The 20,396-nt window shown below is 31.7% G+C and overlaps 1 protein-coding gene across 4 annotated transcripts in view; it reads right to left on the bottom strand.

Annotated features, from left to right (window-relative positions):
* Positions 1-1,946: 1,946 nt before the first annotated feature.
* Positions 1,947-20,396, bottom strand: part of LOC143070541 (zwei Ig domain protein zig-8-like) — a 43,482-nt gene continuing 25,032 nt past the window's right edge. Inside the window, exons 3-10 of one of the 4 annotated variants that reach the window (XM_076244791.1) lie at positions 14,724-14,848; positions 12,414-12,624; positions 10,233-10,277; positions 8,744-8,764; positions 7,898-8,188; positions 5,965-5,991; positions 5,269-5,295; positions 1,947-2,392 (exon numbers count right to left, since the gene is read on the bottom strand). In XM_076244791.1, the coding sequence (XP_076100906.1) occupies positions 2,283-2,392; positions 5,269-5,295; positions 5,965-5,991; positions 7,898-8,188; positions 8,744-8,764; positions 10,233-10,277; positions 12,414-12,624; positions 14,724-14,848 (857 nt within the window). In that variant the 3' untranslated portion in view covers positions 1,947-2,282. The remainder of the gene's footprint in view (positions 2,393-5,268; positions 5,296-5,964; positions 5,992-7,897; positions 8,189-8,743; positions 8,765-10,232; positions 10,278-12,413; positions 12,625-14,723; positions 14,849-20,396) is intronic. The other 3 variants (XM_076244792.1, XM_076244793.1, XM_076244794.1) reach the window with 3 other exon arrangements.

Raw genomic sequence — 20,396 nt, 5'->3', positions numbered from 1 at the left:
AATTCATCAAGTAAACCAAATGATCTTTACCAGTATGTAAATATGTAGGACTCGGAGGTGCGATGGGGACGCTGAAGTGCGATGGTCACGCTGAAGTGCGATGGTCCACGCCGAAGTACGATGGTCCTTTCGCTGAGGTGCGATGGTTTGGTCTGACGTTAGCATATTGTGACGTTTCGCCTTAGTAAAATACAACATAGATTCGCAGGCAGGACGATAGGGTTGTGTAGATGAAGGTTTCATGTTAACAAAGGAAACGAAGGGGAAAAGAAAGTACCGAACTATTCAAGTTCCGAAGAGTTTTGAGCATTATAAGTTGAGGTTACAACTAGTCGTGCAACAAATCATTGAGAGCAAAGCAGCTGATGGATGAACTTGGTCTGCATATCGGAAAACCAGTGTTAGGAATTATGCCACAAACCAAAAACAAATAAATAAAGCATATTGATCTAAATATTAATTTGGATTTACCTTTAAGTAAAAGTTTCGTGATTCTATGTCGACAATTTAATAGAAAAAAAATGTACTATTGTACTAGTAATGTTTTTGCTATATCAAGTTGCTATAATGATGAATCCTGATTTGTAAGAACACTGTCATTCTAGTCTTTTTTTATAGTGGTTGCAGTGTTGATGTTTTACAACATGTTAGGCCAAAATTGACCTACAATGTAACTGATCCCTACATGTACTTCCCAATTTGTCATCACCTAATGTTTTCGTGGAATAATCGACAAGGATCGCTATTTGTCATACATAAATGCACAAAGTGTTTTTTTACTCCGTGGGCAATCGGGTATATATAAATGGATGAATAATTGTTGTGAGCAATTTTTAAGTTTTGTCGTAATATATAATAAAATGAGATGGACCCTTCTTGGTACTATTATATAGACCTACACGCTGTATCCTTTTTTTCGTCTTGAACTGTATATTATTTTACTCTCAACTACTGCGTGCTAATCGGATAATTCGCATATTTTAAAATTAGATTAAAAAAATCAAAATTAAAAGTTTTGTTTGACATAAACAGAAAATTAAAATCTTCATAATTCGATGCTAAGGGTTATACTTTTTCTCAAATCGTTATGATAATATTTCATTTAACCAGCTCATGTATACATTTTGCTTTTTTCCAATGTCACAGGAAGACCATCGTACTTCAGCGTAACCATCATCCATTTCGGCGTATAGTTATCAACAAGTTAACGTCACAATGTCACCATCGCACTTAAGCGTATTAACCAACGCACTTCAGCGTGGACCATCGCACTTCAGCGTGGACCATCGCACTTCAGCGTGACCATCGCGGTTCGGAGTACCATCGCGGTTCCGAGTCCTACAAATATTTGTAGGTAAATATAACGTCAATAAAACAACAGAATTAAAGAGACTTGAATTTATATTTTATACACAGACGAGTGTTATGTCTTCATAAAAAGTAAGATCACAAAAATACTGAACTCCGAGGAAAATTCAAAACAGAAAGTCCCTAATCCAATGACAAAATCAAAAGATAAAACACATCAAACGAATAGACAACGACTGTCATATTCCTGACTTGAAATGACACATCAGTGGCGCTCGAATCAAAACATCAAGAATGCAAATTCAAATACGAAGTTGAGGAAGAGAGAGATGACAAATACCAAAAGGGATATTCAAACTGATCGTCGAAAACAAACTGGCAACTCCATAGCAAAACAGATAACTACGAAATAATAAGCATTGTAAACAAAACAAGCATCAAGTACTTAATACACAGCTACTCAAACCCCAATAAACTGGTGGAAATCTCAGGGGTAAAGAGAATTACTGTTCTGTAAGTTGTACCAGATACGGCTACGGGAATTAATACTGTCTTTTTACAGAATATTCTATTTTATATGTACATGTTTCGTTTCCTTGAGAATAAAATAAGCTTTTCATCAATAAACAGTACAAATAAATTTTGAAAAATTGTTATTTATGAACACAGATGTCAAAACAAATGAATAATGAATAATAATTCTACAATAATGATGATCAAACAATATAACGCCAGTATTTACAAAACCGTCAATGATTTCAATGTTCGACAATTTATGTAACTATGCATACGTGCTGTCCATGTGTGTGTCTGAGATTTCATTGAGCAGCAGTTTAGAAATAGAATTCGACGGACCCATTCCGTCATTAATGATATGTGTCTTTCATCTTCGATCACTCCATTGCATCAGTTTAATTGCAGGTGGTTTATTCTTTTGAACACTTCAGTGGTAGAAGTTAGTTTTCCACATCTGTTCACGTAATGAACCAAATATGTGTAAACCATGTTGCAGAGACACAAATAACTAAGCATTTTGCAGTCCATTGAAAGAAATAAGAAGCTGCTGATAAATCGTTCCCAAAACCTAAAAGAGAAATTTGACTATTATATTATGTTCTTAATGTCAACTTATTAGAAACTAAGTTACTGTCTACTTTATAGGACATCTGTTTCTGATTTACTCAAAAAAATAAAATAAAACAACATGGACTTTAGCTACAAGCTGTTAAAATTAAAATGAAGAGCAAACAATTTCAAGAGCTATGATAAACGCTTCCTATACGGCAGGGGTTCTAAGGATGTTAAAGTCGTTTGGTAATCTATTGTTGCTAACCTCTACGTCTATTCTTTAACCGGGGACAGTTTTCCCATCGGCGATCATACATCAGGTCGTTATGTTTACTTTACGAGTTCGTCTATCGTGAGTTTTGTTTATGTATAGGAAGTCTGGTTAGTGAGAAAATTTCATTAGTTTACTAAAGTTTCAGACAGGAAAAACTTAATAGTGCCAAACAAATTATAAGGACGCAAGTCTGTGGTTGAAAATTGTACGTGATTGATGTATCTGGTTTCTTTTTTTTTTTGGGGGGGGGGGGGAGTGAAAACCTTATACCTCCTTTTAAGTTTGGAATTTAGTGAAAAGTAACAAGTTGCAATAAATAGTAATAATAAAAATATCTTATGTGAAATCTAATAATGATATTTCGAGATAGTAACTTTATGATCCTTCCCGTAGTGAGTGTCAGTCGGTTTAATTTTTAATGTTTTAATTTTGTTTGATAAATATCTGACTTTTAACAATGTTCAAGTTGATTCAGATAAGTTACAATGTGCTTTTATATCAAATATACCATCTTTTGTGATTGTATCTGAGACGTTATTCGCGGTCTTTTCAAACAATATATTGTTACAAGACGAAGATTACAACATCTTGCCCTCGACGCGTTTTTCGTATACACAAGACTCATGGGTGGTATATTAATCAAATATATCAAATGCACAATTGATAGAGCATTTAAAAACGTTTTGTAAATTTTCCTATTTTGCCGAATTAAACGAAATACAATGTAATATAACGACTAACGTTGTTATTATATGTTGGAATTGTTCAATTCAAGATATCCCTCTAGTATAAAGGTGATACAATGTATGTCTTTTCATGTTTGAAAGAATGACTGCATATAAATAAGTGGTAAATTGTTTTAATTTTGCCTCTTGATTTTGAATATATAATTTCTTATTATCGTCAATAACTTGCAAATTGCGTTAGCATCAAGCATTAATATATAAGTTTAGCCTTTTGTTTGAAGTGGTGGTCTTGATTGGCTTCTGAATGACAAAAGCAATTAAACATTTGAAAATTCAGCGCCTTACGAAATTCGGTAAAATAATGTAAAATTGTTTTTTTAAACAGTATTTAAAACAAATTTAGAGAATAATCACACAGACAACCATTGAGATTTCGTGTATGTTACTCATAGAAATTGTGTTTCCTACGTTCAAATCTGAGAATCAACACCAAATAGCAGAAGACAAGAATACTAATGCATGATCACAATATAAATCAAACTAAAGTTTTTGTTACTGAACACAAATTCATGGATAAGGTTTAGTGAAGTTATGTAAATACTGAAATCGTTAAGTTCACAAAAGAGCAATAAACAAATTCAAAGGAACTGGAAAAAAACGTTAACAATACAAATTAAAAGCAAACACAACATATAGTATAACAAAAGTAAAGAAAATGCAAATACCAATACAAATGCAACTAAAACTCGTATTGGTTCAATAAATCGTATAAAGAACTTACATTATCATTTAACGTTAGATTTTTTAACGCATTTTAACATTTAATCCGTATCAAGTCGTATGAGTGATAATTGAGACAGGAAAACATAAGACATTTAGCCGTTGAAATTTGGTTATAGCTTTCAGTAAATTTGGAAATTTTAAATTAGTACTTCGTATCTTTTACCATTTAGTGAGATTCTAATGGTTAGTACAGATTTGCATCTTAAACTATTTTAAACAGATTTTTACAGTTTGTTTTAGTTTTGGTCTTTTTCACAATGCTAAGTGAACGTTTGAGAAAACATGTTTAACAGAATCGCATTCTAAATATGCTTTCCCAAAACAATGAGGCGGACAATAATTATTGATGTCAATAATAGCTGTTTTACGTTTGATTCATAACCTTTAGAATTATTACTTCAAACTAGAATCATGGAGTTCCAGTAACTTGCTATCATCCCTTGAATCCGCGACTTAACTTTTAATTAGGCCACTTGGTCTTTCAATTGTTCCACTTTTATATCCTGTTTTTTTTATTGAACAAAGAAGTGTATGACTTTTGTTGATTGTAGTATACCATACGGTGATTTGTATAATTTAAACTTCCTTTTTTATTAGTCTTTGATGGATATTTTTGCGATTGGCAATTAAATCATAACTGCTTATTGTTATATTAATCATGTCAATAAAAAGTCAAACAATAAACATATATGCATGGTATCTAACAAAGACTACAGGACATCTCTCTCTCTCTCTCTCTCTTTTCCTCTCGTTTTTTATTCATGATTATGCGTGTGTGTGTGTGCTAGGGGGTATGTCATATCTACCTTAATTCTGTTTTTGTCATTGATAAGTATAAAACTGTTTTGAATATTAAGCATTTGTATGTGGAGGATTATAATAAGAATGCTTAGAACTACGTTTTGCTACCCTGAACTGATTAATATTCTTGGAGAGTTATAATTTTCACTTTACGTTATTTATCAAATACAATACATGAATTCAGATTTCACGTTATCAATAGCATGCACAGAAGGAGACTAACGTAAGTGTCAACCACAGACCTGCAAGTCATTAATTTGATACACGGAAATGCTTCTATCATAATGTATGATTTCAGCAGGACAACTGCTCTATGACAACTACATTAACAAGCAATAAAATAAATACCGTGTTCTGATGATGGTAAAAAATCGCCTTTGTAAGCATGAAAAATGAAGATATTAATAAGAAAAATGATGAACAATGATACATTTATTGGGAAATTAATGACACAGAACGATTGGTAATTAATTCATATAAAGGGACCAACAATGTTGTGATACAGCAACATGAAAAGTACCTCTGTCCTTAGAATTATTAAAAAAAAAACACAATTGTGTTAGTATTTGGTGTAGTTTAACAATGTTCTTTTCTTTAATGAGTTATCTTATATTCTACATGTCTTGTTTGTAAAATGCAGGCACTTGATTACATTACAGTAATACGAGATACTATTGAATAATTCAAGACAATTCTACAAACATAAAGATAGTGTTTCAAATGTTTTTACAGATAGTAATAACATATGTAAAGACTTCCTAGATATATTTTTGTTCAAAGAAATATTTATCGTTTACGCTTTGTATTGTCATTTTTGATACAAAACAATCTAAACTATATTTTATGTTTTTGTTTTAATTCCGTTTGGAGATAAATAACTTGTGTCGCAATGTTTTCATATAAAACCACTTTTTTCGTATATGAAGTAAAATCCAAATCTATCCACTCAAAAATGAATGTTAAATAATACAGCAGTCAATTTTCCCAAATGTAGTATCAAATATTTACGACAATTAAAACGAACTGAATAAGGTAATAACTCACCACGTTTGTCTATAATTGACTTTTCTTCTGAAACAAAATAAAAGATAACAGCCACTTCTTATACATTACACAAATTCGCTATACCGTTGTTGATATTATATATAAAAAACAACAGCACACACATGGTCATAGGACATTTGAGCGAAAATTAAAAAAATCACCTAGTGACATTTGAGCGCCGATATCATATGACATTTAAGCAAAGGAGAATTGATCTTATCTGGATTTACAAATAGGACATTTGAAAGAAATGTCATGTGATTCTTTTATAAGAATTAAGAGAATGTTTTTAAAAAGAAGAGAGAACGTTTTTAAAATAAGTACATTTCATTTGATTTTTAACCCATATATGTAGACCGGTTCTGGCTGGATAACTGTAGTACTGTAGTATAGTCTTGAGTTGATCTCTACTTATCAATTGTACGACGTTTCATTGGCTATGCTAAATTTCAGATTTATATATATATAACGTGAGAAGTCCCTTCATACTTCCGATCTTGAACACAAGAGGTGTTCCTAATTTTTGTTTCGCTCAAATTTTCTATGCTTATTTGTTTCGCTCAAAAATTCAAAAGTTTTGGTGCTCAAATGTTCTATATTTCAGCAATCAAACTGTATTTGTTCGCTGAAATGTCCATTGCTTACACACATAAAATGGAAAAGAATAACATAAATCGAGAAAAAACAACTAACAGTTAACCATTCATAATGAAACCAGTGGTAAAAAAATAATCACGAAACAAAATAATACTAGTAACTAGTAAAAAATAACACAGATATGATCAAATATGAAGTAAAGACATGGATAAATTTAGTAAAGAAATAAACATTGTAATTGTAAATACAGTCGTCATTCGTTAGGAATAAACCGTATTTGTATAAAAGTAAACAGTGTTAATTTCCATTACCTTTAAAGGATTTCGCCAAATACAGCTTAGGTAAAAATGAATGCCTAGCGTAGATAATTCTTTGTATTTTGAAAATACCATAGTTTTGTAATCTACTATTATAACCGTATCGGCTTTCCGATTGGTGTTAACAAATACAGGTTAAGTAATTTTTCCTGGGGAAGCATATCCTTAGTATTTCGAAGATTTTTTAAACTGTTATGATGATGACATATCAATAATTAGTCAATCTTCATATGTCGTCCATAATGATTGCAAATGTCGGACTCCTATTCCACATGATTACCTGCATCTGTGAACTTATGTCTATTTAATCTATATTAATATATTTTCCATTTCGGTACCAGGTAAAACCAGTGTAAGAACGTAAATTCAACTATTTTTCAATCATTACTATACTGTTAAATTGCCTCAGCATATAACTTATGGTGAACATTATGTAGTGTCGATTTCGTTCGTTCTATCTCGTGTAGAATTTAGTGAGGAGCAAACCCATAATGCATTATTATGCTACCTGAATTAATATGCTGCGTTTAATCATAGAAGACTTAAAGTCGCAACACATTATTGAATAGCTGCTAATTAATGAAAACTAAATCATATATTAGTTTGACTTATTACTAAAGAATAAATCTTGTCTGTGTGTAGGTACTCATTAAAAATTAAACATCATATTAGTGAGCTTATCGTTACATACTAAATGAATGTTAGTCGGGGGTATCATAAAAGACTGTATCGCCTAAAAATGGGGCCTAATAATGGAGCAATTAACATCATGTAGTGTTTTTTTATATTTAGAATCACACTCTGGTGTAGGTATTGTTAATTGTTTAAAAAAAAAAACATTACTACGTAAATACTGTTAATAATTGAGGCTTGAAACTTTTATATTTATTGAAGACTTAACTTAATGACTCTGGTTTTGTTATTTTTGGAGACTTCATGAGTATTAGTTGTCTATTATGTTGGTAACTATTCAATAATCTATTGTAGATCTGATATCCGATAAGTTTACACTAGCTTACCATCTAATATATGAACTGTTAACTTGGATGTCTTTTCATCTGGCCCTCTACAGATATATACCCCTGTATCACTCATTAATGAACGTCTTATTTCTAGTGTACTCAGTAACGTTCTTCTATAAATGTCAACTTTATTATATACCCGTACACGGGGCATATTTTTCTTATCAACTTTAAGTCCATTGATAAACCAGTCAACTGTGTCTGGAGCATGATCTTCACCAGTCGCATTACATGTAAGTAAAATGGTTTGACCTTTGCTCACAAAGTCATCTCCTGTTACGTTAACCCCTAAAAAAGAGAAGATTAAAATAGCTACCTGCTCAAGAAATCTTTTTCCATGTGAAATAGCATGTAATAGTTTAATTGATGTATAAGTAGGAAAACAACAGTAAGTGTTTGTAAGCATATGCTGATTTAGAAAACAAATGTCAAAGAATAAATTCCATTCACAAATCATAATTGAGGGTCCACAATAAACTGTAGAAAAAAAAACCTCAATATTTAGCAACAGGAAACCCAACAAAACCGATGTGAACGCACGTGTCCTGGAAAGGTCAGCAGTTTCTGCCCTACTAGTAACACCTTTCATGCAAGTCCTATTCAATAATTTGGCGAGTCATATCAGATAATAATTTAAACTTTCCCTGCCTTTTGTGGTGGCACATGTGAAGCTGATCATGCCAAGAAATCTACCGTTGATGAGTTGCATTATTTATAATTATATATACGCTGTCTATATTACGTTACATTGGTTATCGAAAATATATCAAGTGCACGAATAACTGTTTTTATTATCAGTGACGAAATCTACAAATTAACAGATAAAAGGTAAACTATACTTACGTGGTTGTGACAATAGTATATCTGCAATTAAAATATTCAGAGTAAAACATGTTATTTAATTGAATGGATAATTTAAAGAGAATACATAATGCTAGAAGCGTGTTGTCAAATTAAAACCTTCGTGATTTTGTTTTATGTCTCTCTGTTTAATTTGTGCATTTCATTTATCAGCAGCTTCGTATGCATATTGTTTGCTAAAACGTAAAAAGGGTAATTATACATTTTTATCATGTTTGTTTTGATGTTAATATGTATCGGTTCTATATATTTAAGAGACAACATATAAAAAAAGTCGATGTTAATAAAAAGAATTATTCGCCCTAAGTGTACAAATGTCTCCGAAATATTTTGTAATGCATTTGGAAATTTAGTTTGATGGCAAAGTAGATGATATCAAAGTATATAACTTTACGGTAGAAAATGTTCATTACGAAAATAAACTAAATTATTTGTTCAGTATTTAACCTCAAACATAACACCGAAATGTGAAAATTTGAGCATAACTTAATACAGTTACAAACAACTGAAAGAATCTCTAAATTAACTGCTTTCAAAAATAAATTTACACACCATGAAAAAATATAAATGGCATCAAAAACAGAAAGGAATGATTCGGTTTTGATCCAGGTTTGGTTTCACATTTGGTACTTTTTAGGTTGCATTATCTCCTGAAAAATTTGTATCAGGTTTTGTGTATGAAAATAGTTTGTCTTCTAGCATTACTAACGAGACATTTATAGTTGAAACGCGTATTTAATGCAATAAAAACAGATCGTTTATGTTTTTCTTTAACTATATATTGATATTTGATTCAATTATAAGAACGTAATAACAAATGGACTAATAAACGTATTTGCCTTTCAAATATTAAATTATTGTCGAGTACTTGTAATCCATACGTTTCTGGATATCTTAGTGGATTTTTTTTATATCGCTATCGCTCAGGGTTAAATATTTGTCATAAATAGCCAACCCGTGGTAAAATCACGATATATTCAAGTCCCCATGAATTATTTCTAAAATAAATTCATGCGACTATTGTTAAATGATGTTCAAATCTAGTAAATCGACAATGATTGTATTTCATTTTTGTGTTGTAATGCCAATTTTAAGCACCGCTTTTAGGCTATTTTGTACCAGCTAATTTTTATTGTGAAAGAAGCCGAAGAAAGCTCCCGACTTTCGTACAGTAGTTACTACTTTGAGCACCCGGCCACCGATACCCCTAAATATACAATGTTGAGTCAATTTTCAAAGGTAGCAAACACAAACTGAATGGAAAGCATCTATATTGTGCGTCAACAGGTAAGCTTGTCCTGTATACTTATATCTGTCAATATCAATCATTTCGTAAAAATAATCATCAAATTAGCCCTCAACTTTCTTACCTCTAGAAATATCAAAGTGATGTGCTTTGAAAAGTATGCCAATACATATTAGTTGTACCTTAACTACCAATATAATTTAATAAATATTGTAAAAACTTTACCGTTTTCTAAAGTATAACTTGTCCTAGATACATTCCTGTACGTTCCTGTCACAAGAAAAATGATAAATACAATGCAAGTTGCGTAAAAATAAGAGAAGAAATTAAAGCAAAACTAAAGTAAGTTTTCAAGTATATTGTATAAAACATTGTATTTATTACATCCTGTCAATTAAAATTGATGATTCAAGCGAATAAGTGTATGACGACTACATTTGGCAATATATTGTTTTTTTTTTTTTTTTAAATCTTTCCAAATTTTTGTCCATATAAAACTCTTCAACTTTGTACTTTATTTTTGGAGACTTTTGTAGACAAAATATTTATCCTGGTAACTGTTATAAATTTACGATTCAGCGATGGAAGTTTTTACCTACCTTGATTGGCTATACAGCCCTTGCACGATAAGTAAGAATAAAAAAAACTCTTTGTATCTCTACGTAAAGGAAATTTGTTTATATCGAATAAAGTGGATGGCCTTACTATTTTAAAAACAATAGGGTGATAAAACATTGAATTTCTTTTTGTACAGGTCGATGGGTCTGTACATCCATTGAACATTCGATGTGTCGTTTGTGTAACTTCAGAAAAGAGGGTAATGAATACCACTCCGTTCTTACATGTTACTTTGGATGCATTATAATTCGTGGAGCAGTAAATCTAGTAGATTTCATTGAAATAAGAAAAATCACAAATTTAAAGTTTCAAAGATTTTCCCTATTCACGAAATCTGATATTCATGAAAATAAATGAATCCATAGTATACATGCTACCCATCAGTATATAAAGTTCCTGAATTATTTTCATAATCTCATATTGATATTAGTATCGGTTTTGATAAGATATCCGTTATTTTAATACCTGTTTATAGAATCAAGCTTTTCTACTTAACATCATTAAGATCACTTAAAATTTAAATTGAATCTTCTTTTATAATTTCGCATGTAATTTACACTGTGCTTACTGCACTGAGTAGATACCTCTACTGGTGGACTATCAGTACTCGAGTTGTCAGTACTGTACTCCTGCTCCGTAATGACCTGATTTTATAACAACGTCCTTAAAAAAGTATAAAGAAACCAAAGCTGCATATCCTTCAGGCAAAATTGACTTTAAAATTAGATTTGACGGTCTATTTTCTGTCTTGAAATTCAGCTCCGCATCTGTTTCGGTTTTACACATCTTTGCCTTTGAAATCTTCAGCTCGAAGATTACAAACCAGTGTTTATTCTCAACAATACTGATTTGACTCGATATTACTCGACTTTACCCCTCCGGTGCAGGAGTTTCTCGCTACATTGAAGACCCATTGGGGGCCTTCGGCTGTTGTTTGCTCTATGGTCGGGTTGTTGTCTCTTTGACACATACACCATTTCAATTCTAATTTTTATTTAGTCAGAACAAAACTAAGCAGTCTGAGATTGCACTTTACCCCTACTCGACGATACTGAAAAGTTTGAAGTCAAACTAGACATGGCTGAGACGGTCTTAAACATTTCTTGGTATGTACATAACCGTTTTTTGTCCAGTTTTCAAAGTTTTAAAAATACTCGACCAAAGACCAGAGAGGTCTGAATAATAATCGAATGAAGTTGGAATTATACTCCACCAAAGTCCGAACCTTACTCGACCAATATGTTGACCTTACTCGACGGTATGCTTCTGACTTGGTCAAGTATAATTCGGACTCTTAAAATGGTCAGGATAAGTTACGAGTACAAGTTTAGACTATCTAGTATAATTCAAACTAGAGTGGAATAATATCTATCAAAATGTAGACCAATCCAAAATGGATGAATACATATTCTGCCCATGGCAATTTCAGACTTCTAATGGTTTGTAGTGTAATAAAAGGTAACCAAGAGAAAACGCTTCGGACGCATGAACTTTCACAAGTGCTATTTTCATTTTTCGAAACACGTTATGTGTCTCAGAGTATTCAATCAACCAATTCTACTATGAATTTGAACTGTTTTGAAACATGTTTTTCTTCAGATTGTGTGTTTTTTTCTTTCACATCAATATATATTTGCCTTTTTTTACGGACATTGTTTCAGTTAAATGTACAGTGATGTGTCTTTTTGTCTACTGAATACTTTAAGTTTGGGTTTTCACAAAATGTAATAAAATCTCCTTGGTATGATATGTTTTTGTTGATTATTAGAATGAGTACCTTATACTTACCAGTAACTCTAAGTAGTACAAGTCTTTTAATTTTCTCTCTGGAACTAACTGCACATTCATATACTCCTGCATCAGCTGGTCGCACATCTTTGATAACTAAATTCCATTCATTTTGCTTCACTACCCTTCGTATTGATATTCTACTATCTTGACTATAAACAAAATCTCCTATAGTGAGAGGGCTAGGTTCTGACATCCGCCTCCAAACAACCTACATTTAAAATAACAGAACCCATAAGGCAGACGTAAAGAAGTTGAGTTTTTATTTTTGACGACATTCTTTCAAATGTTTGTTTTACTAAATATGACATTCGTAAAAGTTGAGTTTTTATATATATAACACCTAAACTAAAGGAGCTATATAACCTAAAATGAGTCTTAAAGAACAAAATACAAACATGGAATGGTGCTATCCAGGATTTACCATCATAAGGACCTATCACACCCGTTATTTGAAAGCCGAAAATAAATAAACACTTAAATTCTTAAACTTGATGTTTCAAAGAACTTACTTAAACACGTTTTAGATGAGAATGCTGTTGGGCAGGGGAAACACAATTTAGACAAAATGAAATAGGATGTTAACTCTTTTTTACGCCAAACCAGTTTTTGGTAATTCTTTGTTTTTTAATCTTATGTTAATATTTGTAAGGCGTTTATCATGTCAAAGCGAATTTGAAAAATCAGAATTATTGTTAAATACCTGCATATATTCGTATGTTTTGTTAAATAACTAGCAGTTTTAGTAGTTTTGTTGAATATCTGCATTAGTTGTTAAGAATGCTGTAAATTATTTGAACATTTGATAATATCGGATGCTTTGTGTGCTTTCAATGAATGTATTTTGTTTAGCGTCAAATATTTGATAGCATCCAGAGTCCGAATCAGTAGTTTTTTTAATTTCCTTTTGAATACAGTGAGTATACAAATCTCGCAAATTTCAACCCTGATCGGTAATTTTACAAATTAAGCCTATACATAATTTTATAATTACTTGTTTGAACATCTTCAAACGATATAATTGATACTACATCTATATTTGTATTTCAAACAATGTACAATAGCTATATAGAGAAGATACAAAAAATATCAGTCACAAAAATCTAATATTAAAGACTGGTTACAATATTTAGCATTTGATATTTTTGTTGCCTGGGAAACTGTTTTGACAATAATTTATATAATTACGTTTTATGGTTGTCTTTGTTTGAATTGTCAAACATGTGTGATAAGAGAAGGGAATTTCTAAGACAGCAATAGGCTAGTGAAATTATTTTATTGGTTCATTCTACGTTACAAATTACAGGAGAAGTGTATCGGTTTTTAAGAATTGACGCAGGTTGAGCTAGCCTTAATACACGAGCTAACCTTTAATCTCTGTTCACTACGATGATAGAATAATGCTTAATGCTATTATATAAAAATCAAGACAATTCATTCAATTACAATATCTGAATGAGACTATCACAACACAACAAGAAAATTCAATACAACCATAGCCAATTCTAAGTTTCAATATTAAACGTTTTATTCATTTCATTATTTACTTAATACTGCTTAATCGCCGGAAACATTTTCAACATTACAATTATTGGATGATCTGTAATGATACAGGATAACTATCATTGAATTGAACAAAGTTGATACAATTAGATACATTGCATGTTGATCTTCATCGTTACTGTAGATTTATATGTTTGATGATATGATTAAAAGTTTGCCTGAATTATTACCATTCAAATAGATCGATTGCTTCACTTTATATGTCATTAATCAAGTATAAGGAAGTCCGAGATTCTGGATAAATTAATTAAATCAAATCCAAATATCAAGATGTTATGTTTCGAGGTTTTCATGTATTATTATAAAGCTATTTTTATTACATGGAAAACATTGAAATTATAACCGTTGTGCAAAAATTCTAGCTATCAGCAATTGATGTTGCTTTTTTAATTGATAAAACTCGCAAATTCTCCCCAAAATGAAATTAAACAAAACAATTGCCCTATAGGCTCTTTACAACCTACTAAAAAATAATTGTGAACAACTGGTCTACTTTGGATTTTTTCACACATGTACTTGGATTTTTTTATTCTTAAAATGCTTTCACAAGCATTTATGTTTGGCTGATTAAATCGAGATTCGAAATAAACTACGGATTAATTCAAACCTCTGTGGGATAGAACAGTGGTATAGTATATGACTTGCAGATAAAAGTTCACACATATGCTAACCACTAATCATAGTTCTAAAATATTATGATGATCATGTAATTATATCGTAAAACAGTAGTGTTGCTGTCAAACTTACAATCCGTGTCTTGAGTCCTATGATGGAACACATCAAGGTAGCTGTTGATCCGGTGTGGAATGATACATTGTTTTCTCTTGGCTCAAAATAAGGAACGTCAGACTTGAGTCCATCGACGTTTAAGGCTGGAAAAATGAGATGATAAATACAGAAGTGATTGCATGTAAATCCAATAAATGCTTGTAGCTAATGCCTTTGTCGTTGATATGATCTGAACAAATTTATTTTGTAATTCAATTTCTACTATGATATAGTCAAGTCTTAGGTTTTTCCCATGAAAAAGTGATTGCAGACGGTTTGACTATTCCTTTCATTGATTTCAAAATTTATCTTGCTTTAAATGTTTTATTTATTCTTTTGTCATCCGAAAGTGTTTGGTCTTTTCGTACTGAAACACTTGTAATTTAAAAAAGGAGTATGATAGTCATTGGGACATCTATTTACTACCAAAATGACGTAAATGTTAGAAGCTATAGATCAAAGCACAAGCCTAAACAATGTACAAAATTCATTCGGTATAGTCTGTAAAATGCTCAGACAAGAGGAAATGTGAAACAATGCAAACGAGAAAATCAACTACCTGAATTCTAACACAGCACTGTTAACGAAAAACTGATCGCAACCATTGACAATCATTGCTATCTTTCGATTTGATTATTATTAATATTTTTATGTATAACCACATAATAAAATACATTTGTTTTCAATCTTTTTCAATGAATATTTTTCAACGAATTTTTACTTGTATTCACACATGCACAAAAGAGGTTTGAGGTACACGTCAAAGAGAATTCCACCAACAATTACCATGGTGTAGCCATATATACAGTGGTGTAGTTATGGACTGAACATTGTGTTGGAGAAGCCAAACAAATTGAAATTCAAAAATATTTTTTTCTGGTCAATATAAGGCCCCGTTTTTCTTTCTTTTTTCAATCAATTATGATTTTGCCAAAATGTGTGTGAAAATATCTGTGTAGGGGTAGGAGGGGAGAGTAAAAAACGAGGTAAAATCAAAATCGATGACCCTAAATGTAATTATATCAATCAAACTTATGTATAGCATCGTTTACAATTAAAGGAAATGTATGTACTAAGTCAGGAATATTATAGTTGTTTCCCATTCGTTTGATGAGTTAGGCTTTTGATTTTGATATTTTGAAAGGACTTTCCATTCGCAATTTTCATGGGAGTTCGGTATATTATTTTAATTTACTTCATATCTGACAATTAAAACTGATGCATTATAAGTATATTCTATACTGTGCACATATACATTATTTTGCGTAATTTTCCTTAGTTGATGGTTAATAATTCAAAGTTTGGCTAAATATCAAAACCATGAATACAGCAAGGTTGTACGTAATTGAGAACTGCTAAATACGATCTGTACACAAAACAAAACACCATGCATATTAAAAATGATAAAACTGTGATCAATAATATGCTGAATCACATAACTGTTAACGAGCTCTTCAAAAAGTACACCCTCAAAAGATTTAGTAGAGATGCTCTACAATGGTAATTCACAGAAAAACATATCATTTAAAATACTAGTTAACAACAAAACGCTTTAAATATCATTTATAACACATATGTTGCATGCCCACATTCAATTAATGACCGAGCATTTAAGGCACTCACTTTCATATAATGCTAGCTTTGCACAATTCATCAGACTATAATCATCATCGAAAACATGCTGTAAAGTATGAATACAGAAACAACAAACACAAACTACAAGATTTTGGCATCGACCTCATCAGGAAAAAAATACAACAAAAAGCGCCGTAAATGAGACATCGTAAGTACAAAATTTTGAACTAAACATAAAGAATTGTTTTTCAGATAGCGTTATAACTTGTCCCTGAAGTCTATAGTCAGTTTCGAATCTACGATCTGGCTAAATCTTGTCTCTATTCTAATTTTTATGTTATACACCACTGGGTCGATGCCACTGCTGGTGGACGTTTCGTCCTCGAGGGTTGCACCATCCCAGTAGTCAGCACCTCGGTGTTGACATGAATATCAATTATGTGGTCATTTGTATACACCACTAGGTCGATACCACTGCTGGTGGACGTTTCGTTCCCGAATGTATCACCAGCCCAGTAGTCAGCACTTCAGTGTTGACATGAATATCAATTATGTGGACATTTTTATAAATTTGCTGTTTACAAAACTTTGAATTTTTCGAAAAACGAAGGATTTTCTTATCCCAGGTATAGATTACCTTAGCCATATTAGGCACAACTTTTTGGATCCTCAATGCTCTTCAACTTTGTACTTGTTTGGCTTTATAAATATTTTGATATGAGCGTCACTGATGAGTCTTATGTAGACGAAACGCCCGCCTGGCGTACTAAATTATAATTCTGGTACCTGAGTAACTATTCAAATTATGATATATTGAAATTGAACGTCCAATGTCACATATGACATGTATATCAGAACAAAAACTTGGTAATGTGTTATGCATATGAACGTTGGTGTGTGTAGTAACGTCACACCGATAACATTTTTTAACGTACAATTTCACTGTATAACTGTTTTCAAGGATGACATTTAAACCTATCCGGACTACGAATAGACCAGCTGTTACTCTTGCTACTAGATGTGGTATTTCTTAAATCTAAAAGAACATACACATTTTCAAGGTTTTGGGTTTGAAACAGTCTTGCGTCGAATCTATGAACTCTTAGACTCATTAAATTGACTAAAATTCTGTCCGCATTGAAAGAGGGTCTTCAGAAATACTGTGAAACTGTTTACTCGCGTAGTGGTATTAACCATATGTAGATTCTTAAAAATTCTAAAGAACTTCTAGACAATTTTAAATCTAGGTCTTTAAAACTATCAAAACTTTCGATTTTTCAACCCTGTATACCACCATTCCCCATGTGAAATTGAAAAATCACCGTAAAGAAATAATCCACAATGCCTTTCAACATACAAATGGTAGCATACGCTATAAATTTATTACTTTGGGATTTAATAAGGCATATTTCGTAAATAGTGACAAACAAAAAAGGTAAAACATACTACACAGAAGAACAAGTGGTCATTACGCTGGAGTTTCTTATCGACAACATATTTGTTGAGTTTGGAGGTAGACTTTTCCAACAAATTGTCGGCATTCCTATGGGAACAAACTGTGCGCCCTCTTCTTGCCGACCTCTTCTTATTGTCTTATGAATCGGAGTTCCTCCAGACACTTGTCAAAAACAAGAGGATCAAAGAAGCCAGATTATTTAATTTCACTTTCAGATATATCGATGATGTTCTTTCTATAAACAATCCAAACTTTTCTGATTGGGTTCCATTAATATATCCCCCAGAACTAGAGATTAAAGAAACAACAGACACGGCTTCCTTCGCCTCATTTTTAGACTTATATCTCGAATTTGACTTACACAGTCATCTCAGTACCAAAATCTATGACAAACGAGACGATTTTAATTTTGAAATTATACATTTCCCCCACCTTAGAAGCAATATACCAACTTCACCTGCATATGGGATATATATTTCCCAACTTATTAGATATTCAAGAGCTTGCAGCTCCTACTCAGACTTTGTAAAATGTCATCAGTGTCTGAGTAGAAAGTTAATGAACCAGGGGTATGTCAAAGAACGTCTCGTCCTTTTTCTAAAAAAAGTTCATCGGAAGGTACCAAGACCTTGTTGATAAATATTCCGTACCAACTTCACAAATAATACACGATGGTCTTGATGTATAGATTACTTTTACTGTTGATTGGTTTTATGTGATATCCGTTTGACGTGGCTCGGTACTTGTACATCTCGTCAATGTGTTTGTATTGTCTTTCAATTTTTGATGTCGTGCTTTGTATATGCGACTTTTTGTATGTCTTTGGTTCTTATAACGTGACTCTGTACTTTAAATGATCCCGTCAGTATGATATTGTTCTAGTTTATGTCATTATGATATATTTCTATTATGAATTACTAAATACATTGAACCATAAACACCAAAATCATTCAATCGCGTAGTGGAATTTACTATTTGTGGATTCTTATAAATACTACATATAACTTTTGGACTATTTTCAATCTAGGTCTATTTCTGATATTTATTCTTACATACTTGTGATTTTTTTACCCTTTATTCTAAAACTGCCTATGTAAATTTTAAAATTGTTTGCATGCACATTGAACGACAAATTTATGTGACGTATAAAATTTTGTGACGTCAGACACACAAATCAATGAATGTGTTTGTAGGTGGATGTTTTTTTTTTTTTTTTTTTGTGTTCTGTTGGATTGTTCCTTTTAAAAATTGTTATACGATGATGACTGATGTACCCATATTTTGACTACTTTATTTATTGTGTCTGTTTAGTTAACGCATCGATGTAAATATAACGGAATTTAATGCGTTTTGTTATTTGATTTTGCCATGTGATTATGGACTTTCCGCATTGATTTTCCTCTAAGTTCAGTATTTTTGTGATTTTACTTTTTGCACTCGCAAGCATGGTGGTTTTGTTTTAAATATAATACTTTTGACGTTGTTGTTTTCCGTAAACTCTAAAGTGATTACAGTATGTAAGACCACACTATTACTTGTTCTTCAATTGTAGAGAGAGCAGCATACACAATAACTCGATAATATTTGTCCTTGAACTTCAGGGTAATTAACATATCTTCATGAACATGTCTAGTACAAACAAATTTGAAAGAAAGTTTCCTTGTCAAATGAGAAAAGGAAACAGTTACCATGAAATGTGTTTAGAACAAATGATTTGTTTTTATTACAGCGGTTGGTATTATAATGACTTGATCCAACTTTAATCAAATTCCATATTTGTGTTTTAGGAAATATAATCAGAATAAGTACATCTTATCGAAATCCAACTAAACATTTTTGAACTTGCTGAAACACGAGCTCATTTTCGTCTTGACTAACCGTATTGTTACCAAACATCTTAGTACATATAACGTTATCTGCCATTTCTAATGCCAAACGAAATTGTACCGTTTTGTCGTGGTATTTGCTTTTCAAAATCAACTGTAGCGATTAAGGACTTCTTAAAATGTCAGTGACATTTTTGTATGAAACACTCTATCTATCAGTATGGGGGTAAATCTTTATTGAATTCACGATCAGGTTTTCATTAGAAGTGTTTATTAACACCATTACACACATCATTTGTCCAGATTAAAAATAGATTTTCGGTAGATACTGCTGCCTCTTCTTTATATGACATACTGCATCTTCTGGTATACATGTCAAGTTTTGTTGGTCTGGTTTGATTTGTGAACACGTTATTAAACCATATTGCGATTCATAACCGATGTTACAATAATTAAAATGACTCACATTGTGAATACTCTACTACCTACATGTACATATGTGGCTTTGATGGTTTGTTCTTTTTTCTGGTTTAAGGTGAATTTTATTGAAGTTTCCCATACATCTTCTTTCCCATTAGGTTTTGCTGAGATGATAAATCTTCTCAAATCGTTATTTGCCTTTGCCATGACCATAGAACTGTAACTACTTTCAAACGATGCAAACTTAAATAAATGTCAGTTGTGTTTCATAACAACTTATTTCCTACCGTACCTGCTGTGCTGTCGATAACGGATTACGATGATAATTCTAACTGATAGGTACAATACACGTAATTGAAGTCAATATAAGTTGAT

The sequence above is a fragment of the Mytilus galloprovincialis genome, chromosome 4 (assembly GCF_965363235.1).
Source record: "Mytilus galloprovincialis chromosome 4, xbMytGall1.hap1.1, whole genome shotgun sequence".
Lineage (NCBI taxonomy): Eukaryota > Metazoa > Mollusca > Bivalvia > Mytilida > Mytilidae > Mytilus > Mytilus galloprovincialis.
This window is presented reverse-complemented; position numbering and strand designations above follow the sequence as displayed.